Source organism: Rhynchophorus ferrugineus, unplaced genomic scaffold (assembly GCF_030347505.1).
Source record: "Rhynchophorus ferrugineus isolate W39M unplaced genomic scaffold, kcgeb_rfMv2 rfM3, whole genome shotgun sequence".
NCBI classification, from domain to species: Eukaryota; Metazoa; Arthropoda; class Insecta; order Coleoptera; family Curculionidae; genus Rhynchophorus; species Rhynchophorus ferrugineus.
Genome location: NW_027472582.1, coordinates 18,765,790 through 18,785,144, shown reverse-complemented (window position 1 = coordinate 18,785,144; position 19,355 = coordinate 18,765,790). Strand labels below are relative to the sequence as shown.

General features: G+C 32.1%; 1 protein-coding gene across 14 annotated transcripts in view; it reads right to left on the bottom strand.

Annotated features, from left to right (window-relative positions):
• The window catches only part of LOC143193970 (voltage-gated inwardly rectifying potassium channel KCNH6), a 310,658-nt gene that overhangs the window by 6,254 nt on the left and 285,049 nt on the right, over window positions 1-19,355 (bottom strand). For 10 of the 14 annotated variants that reach the window (XM_076400467.1, XM_076400463.1, XM_076400462.1 and 7 more), the window contains 6 exons: window positions 16,036-16,226; window positions 14,695-14,840; window positions 14,475-14,634; window positions 11,402-11,512; window positions 7,849-7,917; window positions 3,119-3,318 (listed from right to left, as the gene is read on the bottom strand). In XM_076400467.1, coding sequence (XP_076256582.1) covers window positions 3,119-3,318; window positions 7,849-7,917; window positions 11,402-11,512; window positions 14,475-14,634; window positions 14,695-14,840; window positions 16,036-16,226 — 877 coding nt within the window. Of the gene's footprint in view, window positions 1-3,118; window positions 3,319-4,242; window positions 4,349-7,848; window positions 7,918-11,401; window positions 11,513-14,474; window positions 14,635-14,694; window positions 14,841-16,035; window positions 16,227-19,355 lie in introns of those variants that run through there. The other 4 variants (XM_076400475.1, XM_076400469.1, XM_076400471.1 and 1 more) reach the window with 4 other exon arrangements.

The window sequence follows — 19,355 nt, the reverse complement described above, 5'->3', positions numbered from 1 at the left end:
TGGGACCAGTTCTCTATCTTCTTTACATTGATGATATCCCAACAACAACAAAAACACTACTTGGAACATTTACTGCCGACACAGTTGTTACGGAAAAAGATATATCTCTGCCTAAGGCTTTACTATTGGCAATGAACAAGATTTGTAAATGGACTAAAGATTGGATAATACAGTTTATTAGTTCAAAATCCATCCATGTTAATTTTACGTTGCTGCGAAATGATAAAAACCTAATATATCACTTGACGGATGCCCGATTCCTCAACCAGGATCAGCTAAATACCTCGGAATCAATTTTGATGGTAGGTTAACTTGGAAACATCATATTAACATTGTACTGATTAGTCGAAAGATACACTCGACTTAAAATAAAAGAGTCTCAGTCTCAGTCAATCATAAAGCCAATTTGGACCTTTGTGATGTAAATATGGGGTTGCACTAATCATCAAACCAACTAATAATACAACGCTGCTGAAACCATATTGTCAAGTTGCCACTGCTTATCGCTACATAACCAACAAAGAACTTCACGATGACCTCGAAATCAATTTGATAAGTTATCTAAGTGTTCATTTTATATATGCATGAAATAAGATTATTAAATGACAGCAACGTGTAAGCAATACAGTTACTGGAGAACACGCAGCAAATCAGAAGAATGAAGCGAACTAAATCACATTATGTTACCTTCTAACAGGTGAATTGAAAAGTCCCCGGCCTACCATAGTAAAACACATTTTTTTGGTAAAATTAGTGTTTTTTATTCAACATAATTTCCTTCAAGGGTGATACAGTGATTATACGACCCTCTAACCTTTCGATACCATTTTTGTAGTACGATTTGTCCTTTGCTTCAAAATAGGTTTTAGTTTCGTCTATCACATCATAATTCGACGAACTTTTCTTTCCAGCGAGCATCTTTTGAGATCTGAGAACAGGAAATAGTCGCTGGGGGTAATATCTGGAGAATAAGGTGGATGAGGAAGCAATTCGAAGCCCAATTCATGGATTTTTGTCACAGTGCATTGTCTTGGTGAAGCAGTACTTTCTTTTTCTTCAAATGCGGCTGTTTTTCGACGATATCGTTCTTCAAACCGTCCAATAATGCTATGTTTTAGTCGCTGTTGATGATCCTTCCTTTTTCAAGGTAGTCAATGAAAATTATTCCATGCACATCCCAAAATACAGATGCCATAACCTTACCAGCCGACTGTTTCGTTTTCCCACGCTTTGGAGCGGGTTTATCGTGTGCGGTTTACTCGGATGACTGTCGATTGGAGTTCGGAGTGAAATGATGGAGCCATATTTCATCCATTGTCATATATCGATGCACAAACTCGGGTTTATTACACTTGATCATCTTCAAACACTGCTCCAATCAACTCGTCGTTGTTTTTAGTCAAATGTGAGCTCGCGCGGCACTCACGTTGCACAGAGCTTTCTCATACCCAAATATGATATAAACGATATGATGTACACGTTCATTTGATATCTATAGAGTGTCTGCTATTTTGTTCAGTTTCAATTTACGGCCCTTTAAAATAATTTTGTGGATTTTTTAAATGTTTTCGTTGGTAACAACCTCTTTTGGCCGCCCACTGCTTTCACCGTCTTCGGTGCTCATTTCATCAAGCCAAGTTTTTGCTTCAACTGTATTTTTTCCCTTCAACAAGCAATATTTTATTAACACGCGAAATTCCTTTTTATCCATTTTTTTTTCACAATAACAAAAGTTGTTTCACTCAAAATGCTATAATTCACAAACTAATGATCCGATAAGTTGTCAAATTTATACACGTATCTTTTGAGTGTTAAGGCTAACTAAAAAACATATGGATTTGTGGCGACCGCCACGACTTTTTAGGCCACCACGCATTCACTTACACCAAGGTTGGCAACGCCGGTGGATTGGTACCATACAGTTCCAGGTTATAAAAGACCATCACGACGATGTGTCGCTCTCCCTATCCCTTGGCTCCAGAAAGTCTCATACCTCGGTCTTCAGTTCGACCGCAGATTTCAATGGTCTGCCCAAATCCAGCACGCCATTTGCAAAGGAAATAGTCCGTGCGTTACTCATGGAGCCCCATGGTTTATGAGGAACGTCAACACACACCTCGAATCAGGCATCCCGTTTGTGAAAAATTTCATAAACATGCTCAGTGTGAGGTTCTCCATACGAATCTTAGCACACGATAACACCTTAATAAAATCCCTACCCGTCCACAAACCCCGGTAGTAAACAAACTACGGCAGTAACCCAGGGTCTCTGTCGCCCGCAAAACGAACATATCTCGAACCTGAAGCGACATCAGCCGAAGACCATTTGGTTCTAGCTGGTCAATCTAGAAAACGAAAAAAAAAACGTCTCGCTCTCTTTTCTTTTCTCTACCCCCTTGTAACAGTACCACTTCCACACCGCTACCATACTTCCTTCCCCTAAAACCTTCCTTCCTTTACTTTCCTTTACATGTATCTTTAATATCGCAATAAACAAGTATTTTTTCAATCAGTGTTTTTAGTTCTCGTGCAAATTCCTTCCAAAAGTAGTAGTGAATGTTCGGACAAACAATTGCATTGACAGCCACACATTTCGACCGACCGACCAGACGAACATTCCTACAGATTTAATTCTAGTAGTGCCATCTATGTGTCCGGGGTCGGGGGCTTTTCATTTGACCTGTTATAGTGTACAACTTTAGCTTTAAGTAGTTTAATTTAAATATAATGTCACACTTCTGCTTGTGAGTTGATGCGCGTAACTGTATTTTTATGCACGATGTAATTAATAAAAAATATTTTAATTCACTGATTTTAGCGTTAGTTTGAGTTGCGTGAGAATGTTCGTTATTTTGGTGGGAAATATCCAGTAAATCATTTGTCATTAGCAATCATTGTCCGGGTAAGTTTGTAGGTAATATACGAACAAAACTTATTTCCTTTCAGAAAAATTCGTGCTAACACCTTGGTTAATTTTTAGACAATAAATCGTTTCGAAGCTGAAATATCAGTTCCACATCGCTCTTCAGCTTTTTATATTGATTCAAAACCATTGAGGTAAACCTTAAGTTTCATCCATAACGATGAAATGATGCATCATAAGATATTTTAAGTTTACCTCGTCTCCATGTGGTTGCTCAGTTTGAGGTACTGGTGGGCTTGGACTGTTTGTATAGTAGCTGGTGCTGCTGGATAAAGGTGCACTTGAGTGGGCGTGCGATGATGTTGGAGGTGGAGGGGCGCTCTGTTGATGAGTGTCGACCGATGACTGACGTCGTATAGTACGAACTCGGTACGAGGACGGTGGTGTAGCTTGAGCTATAACAAAGAAGAAACGAATCGTTTTAGTGGTTGTATGCAAAAGTATACGATGTTTTTCATTTACTATCTATGTTTTCTGATAACAGTCTTTAGAACTCATGGAATCTATGCTAGAACAAATTATCATGCTGAATTTTTCATGCTTACGAAAAATCTTTAACTAAAAGGAATTATGAAATTTTATTTGTATAAGTTAATGACTCCCAAGATATGTTATATACATATATATATATATATATATATATATATATATATATATATATATAATTACTGTTTGTTATTAATTACTTTAGTTATTGTTTTAAAGTATTAAATAAAATATAGTGCTTCAATTTTAACAAAATTAAGATATTTATTTTATTTTTATGTAGAAATTTGTTTTATAAAGGCGTTTACAGAAATTTCCTCATAATATACTATATTTGGGAATCATTGTTATGTTCTATCGATTTTATGCTAAATATTTAAACGTTTCTAAATGGCTAATAGCTATATGATTACATACATACAGTTTGTAGAAGATATATAAAGATAATTACTAATGATATATCCTTTAGTAAGGAGTCAAAGAAATAGAGAGAAAGGAAAACGAATCTATTGAACCATAATATTTTTAATTAATACAGTCTAATAGGAAAACAATGCTTTATTAATGAACATATATATTTTATATATAAAATTCATAAGATACGAGGGTTGCTACTTATTTTTTGAGCCTAATTATAAAAGAACAAAAGTAGCTTTGTTGTTTTTCAAAGTATTCTACATGATGATCATTTTTAATTTACTGCTGCATGCACTTGAACAGTAACAATCCGAATTCGTAACACTTCTTCCACTCTGGTTGAGGCACCTCTAAAACATGGTTCTTGGTTGCAGCAACTTTTTCTTTAGACAACAAAAAAAAACAGCGATATAATGTATTCTTGAAATGCGTAAACAAAAAAAGGCATTTGATACAATATTAGAGCTGATGAAAGTGGATTCTTCGTTGTCGCTTCTGTTTTCGTATTTCAGGTAGCACTTTCTGTAAACAAGTATGTGGCTGTGTTCATAATTCAATATTCTACGTTGCTCTAATCGTATGTTGTCACATGTCCAGTTATTCCAAAGAAACGGAGGATTATTTGCTTCAAAGTGCTTTGCTCACGAATCATTTTTGTCGGATTTGACTCGTGTTGGAAGACCTATTAAGTGGATTCTTGTTTTTTTGGGGCTCATACTCATACATATATATATATATATTATTAGTTTATTTATTAATATCAATAGGCATCTTTTTTATCTCTCTTTCTTTTTTCTTCAGTCTTTTTTTGCCCGTCATACTAATGCTCAAGGATGACTTAATTTCATTCAAGTCACGGTCTTATAGAGATATTATTTTGTTCACAGCATCAATGTTTTCTGGTACAACTAATTTTGGATGACTTTCACCATTTTCGTTTCTGAACGAAGTATGGCTACGATTAGAATTGTTATGCTAACTTTATCACCAAATGTTCATTAGCTAACTCCATATTTTCACTGACACAAAATTTTCGAGCCACTGTAAACAATACCAACAAGTTTTCTGTAAACGATAAAACGTTCTGAAGAAAGTTATGGTTATTAAGGTCAAATTTCCAATTGGAAAGGTCAGACAGAGCCTAACAACACTTTGTGGTATTGCAACCCACAGTATTGCCAAAGCTCAAAGTATAAGTAGCAACTCACGTGTATGAATGGATAATGTATCTGATTCTATTTTTGGACTATAGATAGTTCTATTAGTGGCATATGAAAGTTTTATTTTATTAGGAATAAATATTGGTTTTGGAAATTTAAGTAATAATAGTAATACCTGTAAAAATAAAGCCATGGCTTTAAGAATATTAAACTCTACGATGGATTTGTCATAGTTTCACCAGTTAAATATAATTATAAAATGAAAACCTTATGGTATTTTAGATATTCTAGCTCGTATAATTTTGGTTATGAAGACGAAAATGCAGAAACAAGCAGCTGACTGAGAAGAAATATAAACCAGGCCTTTAAATTAATTTTAGAGGATTTACAACAGATGGTGTTACTGTCGCATCGGATACATTTCTAATCAACTTCATTTTGAAGCCTCACGCGCTTCACTTTAGGGGCTTTAGGGTTTTAGGCTTCACTTTTCAATATGTGTCATGTGTCACTTTGTCAAAGTATTATGTCAAAGTAAGAATATGTATTGAGTAAATCGTATTGATTTTATATAAGTTTTCAATTTAAATGTTCAGAAATTCGATTCTTCAATGTGAAGAAAGAGACGACTGAAGGTCATCAAGTGCTGTATGAAGCTTATACCAACCATGCTCTGTCGATTTTAGCAGGCGAATATTGGTTTCGACGTTTTAAAATTGGTGATTCTGACACTGAAAACAAAGAGAGGTCTGAACAGACAAAAAAGACGAGAATTTGAAAGCATTACTCAATTAAACCAATTATAATTGAGACGCTTGAGTCGAGCACTGCGCTAAAACTGTCGGAAACGAACACATACCTAACAATGTTATTCTTCAGCATAACAACGCTCGATCATATGTTGCAAAACTGATGAAAACATACTTGGAAACATTAAAATGGGATTTGATACCCTAACTCCCGTATTCTCCAAACTTATTTTCTTCTAATTAATACTTGTTTCGACATAGTCGTGGCCTGTCTGAGCGACACTTCAATTCTTACGAAGATTCCAAAAAATAGGTTGATTCTGGATAGCCCATGATATACATTGTTCTTTTAAATGAAATCCGTAAATTGACTGATTTATAGAAAAGTAGCGTCTATGGATGGAGAATACGTTGAATAAAATAAATTGTACGGATTTTTTACAGTAAAGCTTCAATTTAAAAAATCCTTTAAAAATTATTTATAGGCTACATATCAAGATTATCGTAGTATCGTAGTATCCGCGATTCGCTATGGAACTTTCGGCTCTTTTTAAGGCATTTTTCATGACATCTTGCAACATCTGAGGCTGAATGTCTTCAATTTCGTGACGAATATTGTTTTTAAGATGTTGAATCGTTTAGGTTATTCATAACCTATAACATAAACATTTGATTTTAAAAGGCCCCATAAGAAAAAGTCTGATGCTGTTAAATCCGAAGATCTGGTTGGCTATGCCAAATCGCCATTTCGCGAAATTAGTCTTCGTTGAAAAACATCATTCAATAATTGAATTGTTGAACGAGCTGTGTGTGCTGTGACCCCGTCTTGCCCTTCATCTTCCATTTCAGACAAAAGAAAATTTCGAATCATGTCTTGTTACCGATCAGGAGTAACAGCAACTGAAATACCTTAGTCGTTTTCAAAAAAAAAAAGGACCAATCATGTTTCCGGAATGAATACCATACCATACAGTTGTTTTTAGAGGATGCAATGATGTTTCATGAATTAATTGAGAATTCTGTGTTCTCCAAAACCGACTGTTCTGGTTAGTGACGTGGCCACTGAGAAGAAAATGGGCTTCATCGCTTACGAATATCGTTAATTTAGACGGAAAATCTTCAATTTCACCATACAGCCTTAGGATTGCATTAGTGTGCTCAACTCGTGGTACGGGAACATTTTCAAATCAGTTTTCAAAATTCGCCTTAAACTGCGTGCAGAAATATATTACTGGGAATCACGTGAATGAACCGAATTGATGTTTCTGCCGACTCTGCAACACCAGAGCCACATTTTCATCGTTACGAGGCGTCCGTAATCTTGTAGAACGAGGCCTGTCTGCTGTCGTATCGTACTGTCGAAAATTCGCATGTAAACGATAAATTGTGGTTTTGTGAGGCAATAGACGATTAATTTTTGACGCAATTTCCGCTGAGTGGCAATAATGGAACGATTATTTTCAATAAATATTGTCACTATTTCTGCTCGTTCTTGTGGCGTATATTCATCCATAATAAAATTTGGACATCTACACAAGACAATGGTTAAAGCGAAACTAACCTAAACGTCACTTAACCAAGATGGCGCGCAATCAAAATGGTAACGGGACTTTTGCCCCACCTGTTATATTGACAAGAAAATTATTGTAAAACCTTTTGATGGGATAAAATCCTGAGGATGAAATCTTTAAGAAATACCTACAAAAATGGCAGTACGTATATATCTGCCTTGGAAGACAATGGTACTATTAAACCGCGAAATTGAAATATATGATGTCTATTTTATATCTAATTAAATGTTTTCATATGCCAATATTAGTTTCTAATAATCTACCTCATGACTTAGTTTATTATTAACTAAAAACAATTAATACTTTCTAATAGAAACGGGATGTTATTGAGATTAAAACGCTAACCTTTAAAATTCATCCGCTGAAAGTATAGGCTAACAATAAAAGACGAAGAGTTGTCTTAAAACAAAAAGAAAAGGAGAAACCCAATTGGTTTTAGTCACAAATAAATATTAACTAGTACGAACAAGAAGCTTATCGAATATCGTTGTCGACTTGTTAACAGTAACAGTGAACTTTCGTAACAAAGAAAGAATACTTACCTACTAATGGTTGGTGGGTTTTGTGTAACCTGAGATCTGGAATGCTCCTTTTCAGTTGCGATAACATGCCTAAACACATAAAAACGCAAAAAACCTGTTTTTAACAACACAAACCTTGCCTTATCAATGTTATACATTACATCCATTAGTTTTACTTGCATTTTTTCGATAATATTAAGGTAATCTTTTAATGAATTTAGTTAATCACTTGTAGATAAAATTTTAAAAATAAGAACTATATAAAATAGAAAACTACTACAATAACTCTTAGCAGATTTTTTCACATTGTATGGCCGAGCAGAATTTTTTAATGTTTGTCAGAATATGTGACAATTAAACAATTCTTGGGTCTCAAAAAACATATTCTTTGATAAATAACAAATTACATAGTTTTCCATAATAAAGCCTTGAATTTACAAAAAAGGAAACATCAAATTAATGCACAGTCCTAAGAAAATTGGTATTAAATTTCCAACCATTTACGAAGGTAAGAGTATGAGTAGTATTAATGCAAAATTATACTTAACAATGGACGTTTTGTTACTTTGTCGGTGACACTGTATTTTATATGATATATTAAATATTCAGTGAAAAATATAAATTCGCAACGAGTTAAAAATCCGTATTATCGATATTGATGTAATTGTAAGGAAAACGTGTTTTTTTATGAATATATACGTTGTAATAGATTATTGTAATATATCGAATGGTTCTAATAAATATGAATCGAAAAAATGCATTTTTTAATTCTATTCCCATATAATAATAAACAGACGAAATGTTGCTTGTGTTATTAAAATATATCAGTAAAAAACAATAATTATTATGATATAATGGTATGGGTATATGTTAAAAATAATTACTTATCTACGAAAGGTAAAGGGGATTTTACTGAACTGGTAAGTTACTACTCATATAGACTATTTTGTTACCAGTAATATGACCATAATAAAATCAATAGTTTCAATAATTAAAACACTTTTTTAAGTTTGAAAGTGTATATATAGTTCATTCTGAGTAGTACCGTACACTGCAATGAATAAAGGCATCGATGAATCCGATATTGTAGTTTACAACATAAAGACATAAAACAAGGTATTTTGCCTTTCGACTTCCTGTTATTGTCCACAATAATAAAACGATTTTTTTCATCGAAGTTTTTAATAAACATGCATGAAAAATGCTCAAGGAGACTGGACAAAAAGCTGTTCGATATCATTCCATCATTCGTCTAGATCTAATGAGGCAATAGCGCATTAAAATAGTCATGGAAAAGCTTCAGACAAAACGGGGCGATCTACTGATATTTGAATAAAAAATAAAAGTCTTTTATTGGTCCTTTAAAAAAAATCCCTTTATTATTGTTAGGAAGTCGAAAGAGAATTTCCTTCTGCTTTTCTTTCATAAGCTAACGTTTTGGAAATAATGCTTAATAGGAAAATATTTAAAATACTAAAAATTACTTTATTTTTAAGCTCTTGCTATTCTATTTTATAATAAGCTACTTAATTAAAGTGATTATAACTATAAACCTAAACATTCTCTTAATTACATCAGTTATAAATTAGTTAATGCTACTCTTTGTTTTTTTATGACTACAAGAAAAATTGATGTAATCATAAATAAAAATATTTGGAAACGTACGTCTGCCAGGCCATACTGTATAGATATGAAAAATTGATAATCTTAAACGGCCAAGTTTGGTGAACATGTTGAGGGTGTGAAAAATATTAAATTAAATTACAATAGTGTACCTTTCCCACCTATTATAAAAGGTATCGTTACATGCTATTGCTGGCCTTTTTTGGGCTTTAACAAATGACTTCTACACTGGTGGCTTTATGACGTTTGGTTGTAATTTCTTGTTCACCATTTCTTATTGATCCTAGTAATGATAGAGTATGAGCTTGTTCTTATATAGATGCTTTCCTGAGACCAATGTCTTTTGTGTTTTTATTTCTTTTTACATAAAGAATTTTCTTTTAGCATTAAGCCTAAGTACCGTTTGGGTTTCTTTGTGCATGTTTCGCTTAGTTTCATTCATACTGAGAGGTGATTCTTAATTATTCAGATGAATTAAGAGTTTGAATGTCAGTGTAACTTCAAAACCAAGGTAAGAAACAATTTTTAGATCTAATTGTGGCTGACGAAATTATTTAGATAATTTTATAATAATGTTCTTAAAATACAAGGTAATTTTTCTCCATGACAGACAACATTGCGTCATATATTTTGATATCAAACCAAACGAAAATTGATTTGAATGTATGTACTGCTCATGAGGTGTAAACATTAGATAATTTAACCAGTTATGCCAAAATAAGTCACCAAAAAATAAAAGCTGATATATTAATACAAATTAAGCACCGGCGAATTTAACAAAATATACCAAAAAAGGGAATTATGAACCGATTAAAATATGTTCCAGGTAGTTGGAAGATAGTTAAGATTTCTAAACAACTCCTGTTGAGAAGATTGAATCAAATTGGAGAAAAAAACACTCATATCATCAGACACCACTCATAGAAAAAGGCTACAAAGAAAAAAGGCGTGCTCAGCTTTATTCTTAGGCATACTTCAAGCTTTTGACAAGCTTCATATTTTAACAATCAAGATGGCATGATGGACTTATCCACAACCAAGAAAAAATGTTATCGAAGCAACACTATACAACCCTTTAACTCATAGCTCAGTCAGAATGTTTAGAGTTATATGAGTAAGTGCATTAATAAAGAAGTGTATTGTGTTGGAGACAATAGCGAAGAAGCAACCAGAAAGAAACAACAGACAAGAGACAATATATATATCTGGAGCCCAACATGGACAATAACAGCTTTTTTTGAAAGTTTTTGAAAGCAAATCAATGCATATTGAGACCACATATATTAATAGCAATGAATAATGCAGCCTATCTAACAACAACACTTATTACAAATATTTTGAATATCTTGGTATGAATTTTGGTGTGAAGCTCCGATGAAAATGTCATGCAAAACCGAAAAGAATTTGAATTGAAGTATATGAAAATGTATTGGTTAATTGAAAGAAAATCTCAATTATTCGTATATAATAAGTTACACAATATTACAACTGTAAAAAGAATCAAACTTGATATTTTATAGCACAGTGAATTGTATTTAACACAAAAAAACAGCGGTGTTTAAAAAGAACATACAAGAATATTATTATAGAAATATTGATGGATTCTCAAGTTTAAAGGTAATGTAAAAACAAATTATAGGTTAGTCGTAAAGGACTAGTAACGATGTATTAATAAAAAAAATGAAATCAATGTTGTTCTAATTCGTTCTAGGATGATTTCAGGATATAATATAATACTTTCGTTAAAAACTATATGGCAAATACTATACAATGCTTATATTATTTCCAAAACGTTAAACTATTGATCTAAATGAATCATTTGTTTCTTATGTAAGTTCTAAGAAAAATAGCAACCAAGGTTACCTTATGACTTCACACTTGACATCAACAAAAAGCTTGTAAAAATCCGTTTGGAAAAAACGTAAAGAAGTCAAACAAACCGTCGTAATACCTGTTATGGAGTTTAATGTGGATGATCGACGTTTCTCCTCACCAAAGTCCAGGTTCATAGGCGTCACGTCCTGACCAGCTTTATCCGTTGAAAATTCCAATATGCCATGGCCTGTAATGTATGTTTTCCAATAATAATTTTTTACCATATAATATTTTCTGTGATTGACAAGTAATGAGTTAAGAATTAAATATAAACGAAACATTAAAAAGATAGACATGTTAATATATTTCATAGCATATTTAGCAATTTCTAAAACTGGTAATTGGTATGGCGCGGTCCGTTGGAAGTGTTAATTTGCTAAGGAAGTTCCGTGACATGAGCTATGTGCTCAACAAAACATTCAGCCATTGTAGGTATTCACCAGTCGACGCTTTGTTTAATTATAAAGAAAATTGCATTTCCATCCTTACAAAATTCAATTTCCGCAATATTTAATGAAAAATTATTGTTTTAAGAAAACTTGCGTTAAAAAAAAGTATTATATTATTGCGTATATTGAAGAAAAACTGAAGGTTACACTTTGGCGCAATTTACGTTTTTGGTTAGAGAAGTGTGTAAGAATGCATGCAAAAAATTTACCCTCTAAGTTTTATATAATATTATTCTTTATAAAAAATATTATCTATTCAAAAAATACTGTTTATAACAATAACGCTAAAATCATAACTTAATTTTTGTATTATAAACATTATTTAATTATACTGGCATTTTCTCTCTGTATAGTATTATCAGAATGTACTATTTTCTACAACAGGCAAATCTTAATTAACAAATAATATGGTTATTCATTCTACGCCTATAGAACCAAATCTTTAACATATTTTTTATAAGTTATGTAAAATGATACTCCTTTATATAATATAAAAAGGATTTTATATCAATAAATTGTAAGAATAAGCTGCTGCTAATCCTGGCAAACAAGTCTTTGTAGAAGTATAGGCCCTTATTTGCTCGATAACAACTTCAATTGAGGATAACATGAGCTGATCGTAAATTACGATCGATGAGTATTTTTATGAACGTTTTTATTTCATATTTTTATGGTTCTTATTTTACGCTATTCCTTGTTAGTTGCTACTATTTCTTAGAACATCTGAGGAAACATTTTGTAAGATTTATAGGTATTTTTAATGATTTTGCGTTAACAGTTATATTAAATTATTAGAAAAAGTATCTTTAAAGGTATTTGTGAATTTATTTTAAGGATTTATTTGTAAAATCAAGGTTTTATTGTGATAAATTGTGTACATTATTATTTTTCAAACTATTGTGACTACTTGTATAGAAAACACGCCTAGAGAGTTTTTTACATGTTACGTAAAATTTTTTAGGAAATATAAATTTTTGTTCTTGTTGAAAGTTCTTGCCATTTAAAATAATGGTGTATCCGCAAAAACGCTTTTATGAAAATGTTATTTGACGTTTTAACACATATACGCCATAGAGTATATATAGAGGTTTACTTAAATCCGAAAACCCGAAAAACGAATTTTCTGGTGATACCCAGGAAATGTTTTGCGTGGTCTGTTAAATGCTGGCTCTGAGACCACTTTTTATATTCTTTCATTTCAATTGGCCTACAAAGGCGTTTCATTGGCTCATTTCTATAACGTCATTATTTGTTTCAGTTTGTTTACAACGCTATTTTTGTGTGTCTGACATAAAATGCAATCAGTATTTTTGTGTCTTAAATATAATCACAATTATTTGATTATAATGTATCTTCATCCCCAAAAGTGTTAGCTAGATTCAGGATGTCTGTGAGTGTGTGATTTAGCATTGCTTTTACCTGGTATGTATATAATTATTTATATAAAGCATTTGTGTTCATATATATTATTATTTACCAGGAATACAACAGAACAAAGCTAGATTGAAGTTAAGTGTGTTTATACTATATGAAAAGATTTTCCTACCGTTTAAAAAGTTGTTTGTAAAGAGACATCAATTAAAAACCCAATTATTTTGAAGGGGTTCATTTACTTGAAACAAATGTATATTGGTCAAGATACTTATAATTAATATTCTGGCTTAAGACTCCTTAACCGAGATAACCTTTTAATCAAGGATGTTAGTAAAATATATTAATACAAAATAATATAATACAATTTGTAAATCATGTCTAATATTGTATCATGTCTAATATATCTGTAATAAAACTATTATATTGTTAATAATAGATGGCTTAAACTGCCTTTTTAACTTCTCGATTTTACCATAATAAGATCACAACAATAATTTTGATATATATCATACATTTTAATTTTTTATTGCTAAGTATTACTTTTTGGTATGTTTTCTACATTCTTACGTATATCATACGATTGAACTGTTTTAATTATCCGTTCTATAATTTTCACAATAACATTGTTAAAATAATTAAATCTCAATACATCAATTCAATTTTACGTTGAACAAGTAAGTAAAATATTTTCAGCTTTCAGCTGTGCTGCTCTGCTTTTAGTATGAGGGAACAAAAAGATGGAAACTTTAAATATTTTATTTGAATTGATAGCAGTAAAGAAATATAAAAAAGGGAAAAAGAGCTATAGACAATTTTGATTATATTTGCCACGAGATATGTTATATCTTCAATTAGATTGCAGCTATTTTTATATCCACATTTAATTATTTTTTATTTATATACATTATATATATTATATACTTATATTATAGCTTTTTGATATTGTAAAATATTTGTATTTATATAGAATTTTATATTAATAAATGGTTTTGAAAAATTACATTTTTGGTTTTATTTGAAATGTAATTGGTAGAATGTGGCGTCGGAGGTTAGTCACGTGATGCGTATGAAATCGTCGACCAATGAAATGCTCTGCTAATAAAATATTTTCATTACAGGTGCCTGTAATGGTAATTTAAACTAACCAATGAAATTCAGCAAAATGACGTTCTCAGCGCCTTCCTGCTGAGACCACGCAAAACAGTTCTGAAATTATTTGTATTAAGTTAATACTCTAGATATTACTCTGTGATGTACGCACATAAACACATACAATGTAAAGTCATCATGACACGAAAAAATCTATAATCGTTTTTTTACTCTTACCTGATTCCGATTCGTCACTATATTGACTCTCTTGTCGTCCATTGACGGAATTTCCCCTTGAACTTAAACCGTTAGAACGGGAAGGCACACCCCTGAAATATCTGCTCTCCTTGTCTTTCGGATAAAACGATCGTCTAGGTACAACCCCGGCTTGTTCTTCCTGAAACCCCAAATTGATTTTATTGCAATATCGAGTCAGTATGACCAATACTGTACTCACGTCTCTGAGATTGAAAGTGATCTCGAGATTTGTCAAGAAGTGGTTGTAGAATTCAGGATACAGTTCCAGTACGTCAAGCAGATCTTCTCTATTTATCTTGTGGAGATCACAGTAAGTCAGCGCTCTTACATTACAGGCACTTTTTCCTAAGTTCAATAAAATATAGTCAATATGATCACGGAGAATATAGATATTTACATTTATAGGCAATTTTAATAATATCAAGCTGTAGCTACTTTGAACTTACTACTTATTTGAATCGCTATGCTAAGAGCCACGAAGGCATTTAATTGGTTTGTTTAATTTTTATGATGCGTTTGTTTTTATTTTGGGTGCCAATTTCTAGGTGCAGAAGTAAGGAAGAGTACTTTTAGTGTTTTCTATATTTTAGTCTTAATGAATATTCGTCGTAACAAGCGTAACCGGGTATAGAGAAAGCAAAATAATGAGACCCAAAAAGCCCAAATGATCTGTATTGTACTGTATTGTATTGTGTGTACTGTTACTTCAACCAACCGAATGTGAACGAGTGAGACGCGGGTCTGTTTTGTAATAGATAAGAACCTTCAGTGTCGTTTTGTATCGCTGTTCAATAATCACCTTTCTTTGAATAAATCAGTTTCATCAGTCAGTAAAGTAAATTAATAGTTTTTGTGTTAAATACCCGTTCACATATTATAACTTGTATAAAATTGTATACATGAGGCCTTTGTATATATACAAACAAAATAAAAATTGTAATTATACTGTATATTACTATATATCATACTAATATATGAATATGAATGGTAAGTGTTTGATATGTTTTTGGATTAAAGAAGTTATTAGTATTATAATAGGAATTGTATATACTATATACTTTTTTGCTTATATTGAATTTTATTTTAATACGTTTTATGTAATACAGTTGTTTTAACAAATTAAATTTAGTTTTTTATTTACATTCTATTTATAAATAAAATGTAACGTCAGCGGTTAGGCACGTGCCGCATCTGCGTGGTAAAATTTTTTTAAGAATCAGTAAAATACCCTTTCAATAATATCTTTTCTTTACAGGTGTTTATAATGTATATTTAAACCAACCAATCAAATTACCAGAATGGCGAGCACAGTACCATCTGGACATTGGACGTAACGTAGCGAAACTTTTCCCGAGATATACCTATTGAGTTCTCTCATATAATTCTTTAAATATAATTTACCTCTTTATAACAAATATAGTAATAGGATGGAATAAAAGTGATTTTTCAATTTATGGTGGTTATATTTAATAGTCATATTTGTTATAAATGCATTTTTTGCATTATTAGCAGTAATTAAAACTAATAATTAATTACTTACCAATTGTTGGATGTAAACAAGGATTTTCACCAAATATATCATATTTTCCTAAGATTGCCATTACAATATCATCTCGTAATATCTCGATTGAACCTCTGGATATAAAATACAACGACGTCAAGACATCGCCCCTGTGCACCAATGTGTCTCCAGGTGGTGCGTGAGTAGTCTTAAATTTCAACGTAAGGGCTCTGTGATGGCAGAAATAAACAACAGTTAGTTTACGCGACACAATAGATAAGTTTTATTGAAATATGGGCGTTGTTTCGAAATACTCCGCCACGTTTTGTTGGTCATAAAATCAATTTCTACTAGTATAGCTGTTTGTCACTGTGACGTGTAAATATCGGATTTTTTCTATAATAATTGTTGGAGTATGTTTTTGAAACATGGAAATAAATGTATATCCCAAGCTACCAAATATGAAGACATGAAAGTATATTCAACGTAAATGCAAAAAAGTATTTTCAATCATAGTGGATATGGATTGTGAGGTGTAACGCAGTTGTGGCGGGTGATGGAAAGGTTCTCGAAAAAATCTCTGAAAAGCAACCAATGACCAATAATTAAACATACAGTCAGTAAGACTCGAATATGAGATGGGAATTTCTCCTGTATGCGGCATATTTAGAATATTTGGCCCCAAACAATTACTATTTTTTTGAGAGTCGATTGGTAAATAAATAGTTCAAAAATTTGTCGATGACTGCAAGTTTCTTTAATGATGCCATTTGTATATTCTCCAAGAGATGGCGTCAAATTATAGAAAGCAATGAACAATACTTCATTAGTGATCTATTTATTTATGAAATAAATTTTTATTTATATCTGTGTCGGGGAAGGTAATGTTGCTTATGTAAGAAAATCTAAAAAACTAATGAACAAAATTTAATTTATGCTAGCCTATCTCATTTAATTTCATTTAATCCATAAATATTGTAGCATAGGTGTTTTTTGTCAACCATTTTTCATTTTCGTTTCATTGCTTTTAAACGGTGTCACAATTTCTGCCCAATATAGTCTGCATTTCATATGATTTTTCAAGTTTAACTCTTTATTACTTTCTATGTTGAATATTTTAAGAAGTTTTGAATTGAATGAACGTTATTTAATAATATATTTTGTTGAAACATATGCGTTGTTTTGTTCTGTTACGTGACGCTTCATTCCAAGCATAAAATCAATTTTCATTGCTAGTTCTGTTTGTCATCCTGCCGTGTAAAAATAGTATTGACCTTTTTTCTTTTATAAAACAGACATATTGTCTTGGTCGTTGTTTTTTTCGATCGTTACTCATAATATATTGATGTTGGTACTTAGTTAAGTTTGTGATTATATTTTACTAATATATTACGACAATTTTGACGTGACTTCTCAAAAAGAAGACAAAATATTATTATTTATGATAGATTATTTGACAAAGGTTGTATATCTTTGTTTACTGTATATTTTTCAATATAATTAAAGGGAGAGATATTACTTATATTTTTAGGGCATAATTACGGATTAATAATAGTAATAACTTGGCTATTAATGATTTAGGTCAGTTTACGAAGGCTCTATAATAGGTATTTTGCCTAAGCCAAACCTAGCTCTACTTATCTTTAAAAATGATGAGATTAAAGTGGAACCGATTTTACCAGGTTCAGTACTTTTGCAATATACACAACAGAAATAACAGGTTAATTGAAAAATCCCCGACCTCACACATAGATGGCGCTATTCGAATTAAATCCATATGTTTTTAGTTAGTCCTAATCATCAAAAGATGCGTGTATAAATTTGACAGCTGTCGGATCTTTAGTTTGTGAATTATAGCATTTCGGGTGAAGCAACTTTTGTTATTGTGAAAGAAATTGATAAAAAGGAATTTCGCGTGTTGATAAAATATTGATTTTTGAAAGAAAAAAAATACAGTTAAAGCAAAAACTTGGCTTGATGCCGAGTTTCCAGATACTGCCCCATGAAAATCAACCATAAAGGTAAAATGAGTACCGAAGACTGCACGCAGTGGACGCTGAAACGAGGTTGTTACCGACGAAAACATTTGAAAAATCCACAAAATGATTTTGAATGAGCGTAAAATGAAATTTAAATTGAATGAAGTAGCAGACACTCTAAATATATGAATTCAACTTGTATATCATATCATTCACGGATATTTGGATAAGAGAAAACTCTGTGCAAAGTGGGTGCCGCGCGAGCACACTTTTGACCAGGAACAACGAAGAGTTGATGATTCGGAGCAGTGTTTGAAGATGATCAAGAGTAATAAACCCGAGTTTTTGCGTCGATATGTGCCAATGGATGAAACACCATTTCACTCAGAAGTCCAATCGACAGTCATCCGAGAAAACGCAACAGTCGGCTGGCAAGGTTATGGCGTCTATATTTTGGAATGCGCATGGAATAATTTTCTTTGACAACCTTGAAAAAGGAAGGACCATAAACAGCGACTATTACATAGCGTTATTGGACCGTTTGAAGGAAAAAATTGCTGAAAACGGCCGCATTTGAAGAAAATGAAAGTGCTGCTTCTTCAAGACAATGCACCGTGTCACAAGTCAGTGAAAACGATGGCAAAAATCCATGAATTGGGCTACGAATTGCTTCCTCATCCAAAAGAATGCTCGCTAGGAAGAAATTTTCGTCGAATGAAGAGGTGTTCGCCGAAACTGAGGCATATTTAGAAGCAAAGGACAAATCGTACTACAAAAATGGTATCAAAAAGTTGCAGGGTCGCTATAATAAATGTGTCACCCTTGAAGGGAATTATGTTGAATAAAACAAACTAATTTTGTCAAAAAATATGTTTTACTATAGTAGGCCGGGGTCTGTTCAATTTAATACCAACAATAAGTGTTTTTAATATAAAATTTCGGCTAAATGCACCGTTTTTATCAGAGTTAGTACCCAGCGATTGTTTCAGATATTCGGACCTGAAAGAATGTGGCTGAGAAATATTGCTGAAATGAGCACTTATTTTGTAAAGTTGGAGCAAAACACTTTTTATAGAGGATACAAATGGCGCGGTACTACGTAGATAGAAGAGAACATAGAACAGTAAATAGATATACTTAGAGACAGTTTTTGTCACGATCTAGTCCACTTCTCTTAGATGTTTTGACTATATTTTGATCAGCGATATATATTGGTGAAAATGCGATAATGTTATTTTAGTTTTTTGTTTTGAAGTAATCTAATTCCAAAAAATAACGGCATTTAGAACCAAAAATGTTTCAAGACAATGAAATTCAACACATATTGGACAAAAATAGAGCTTAAATTCTCAAAGAGATTTCAGAAAGCGTAGCAGTTGA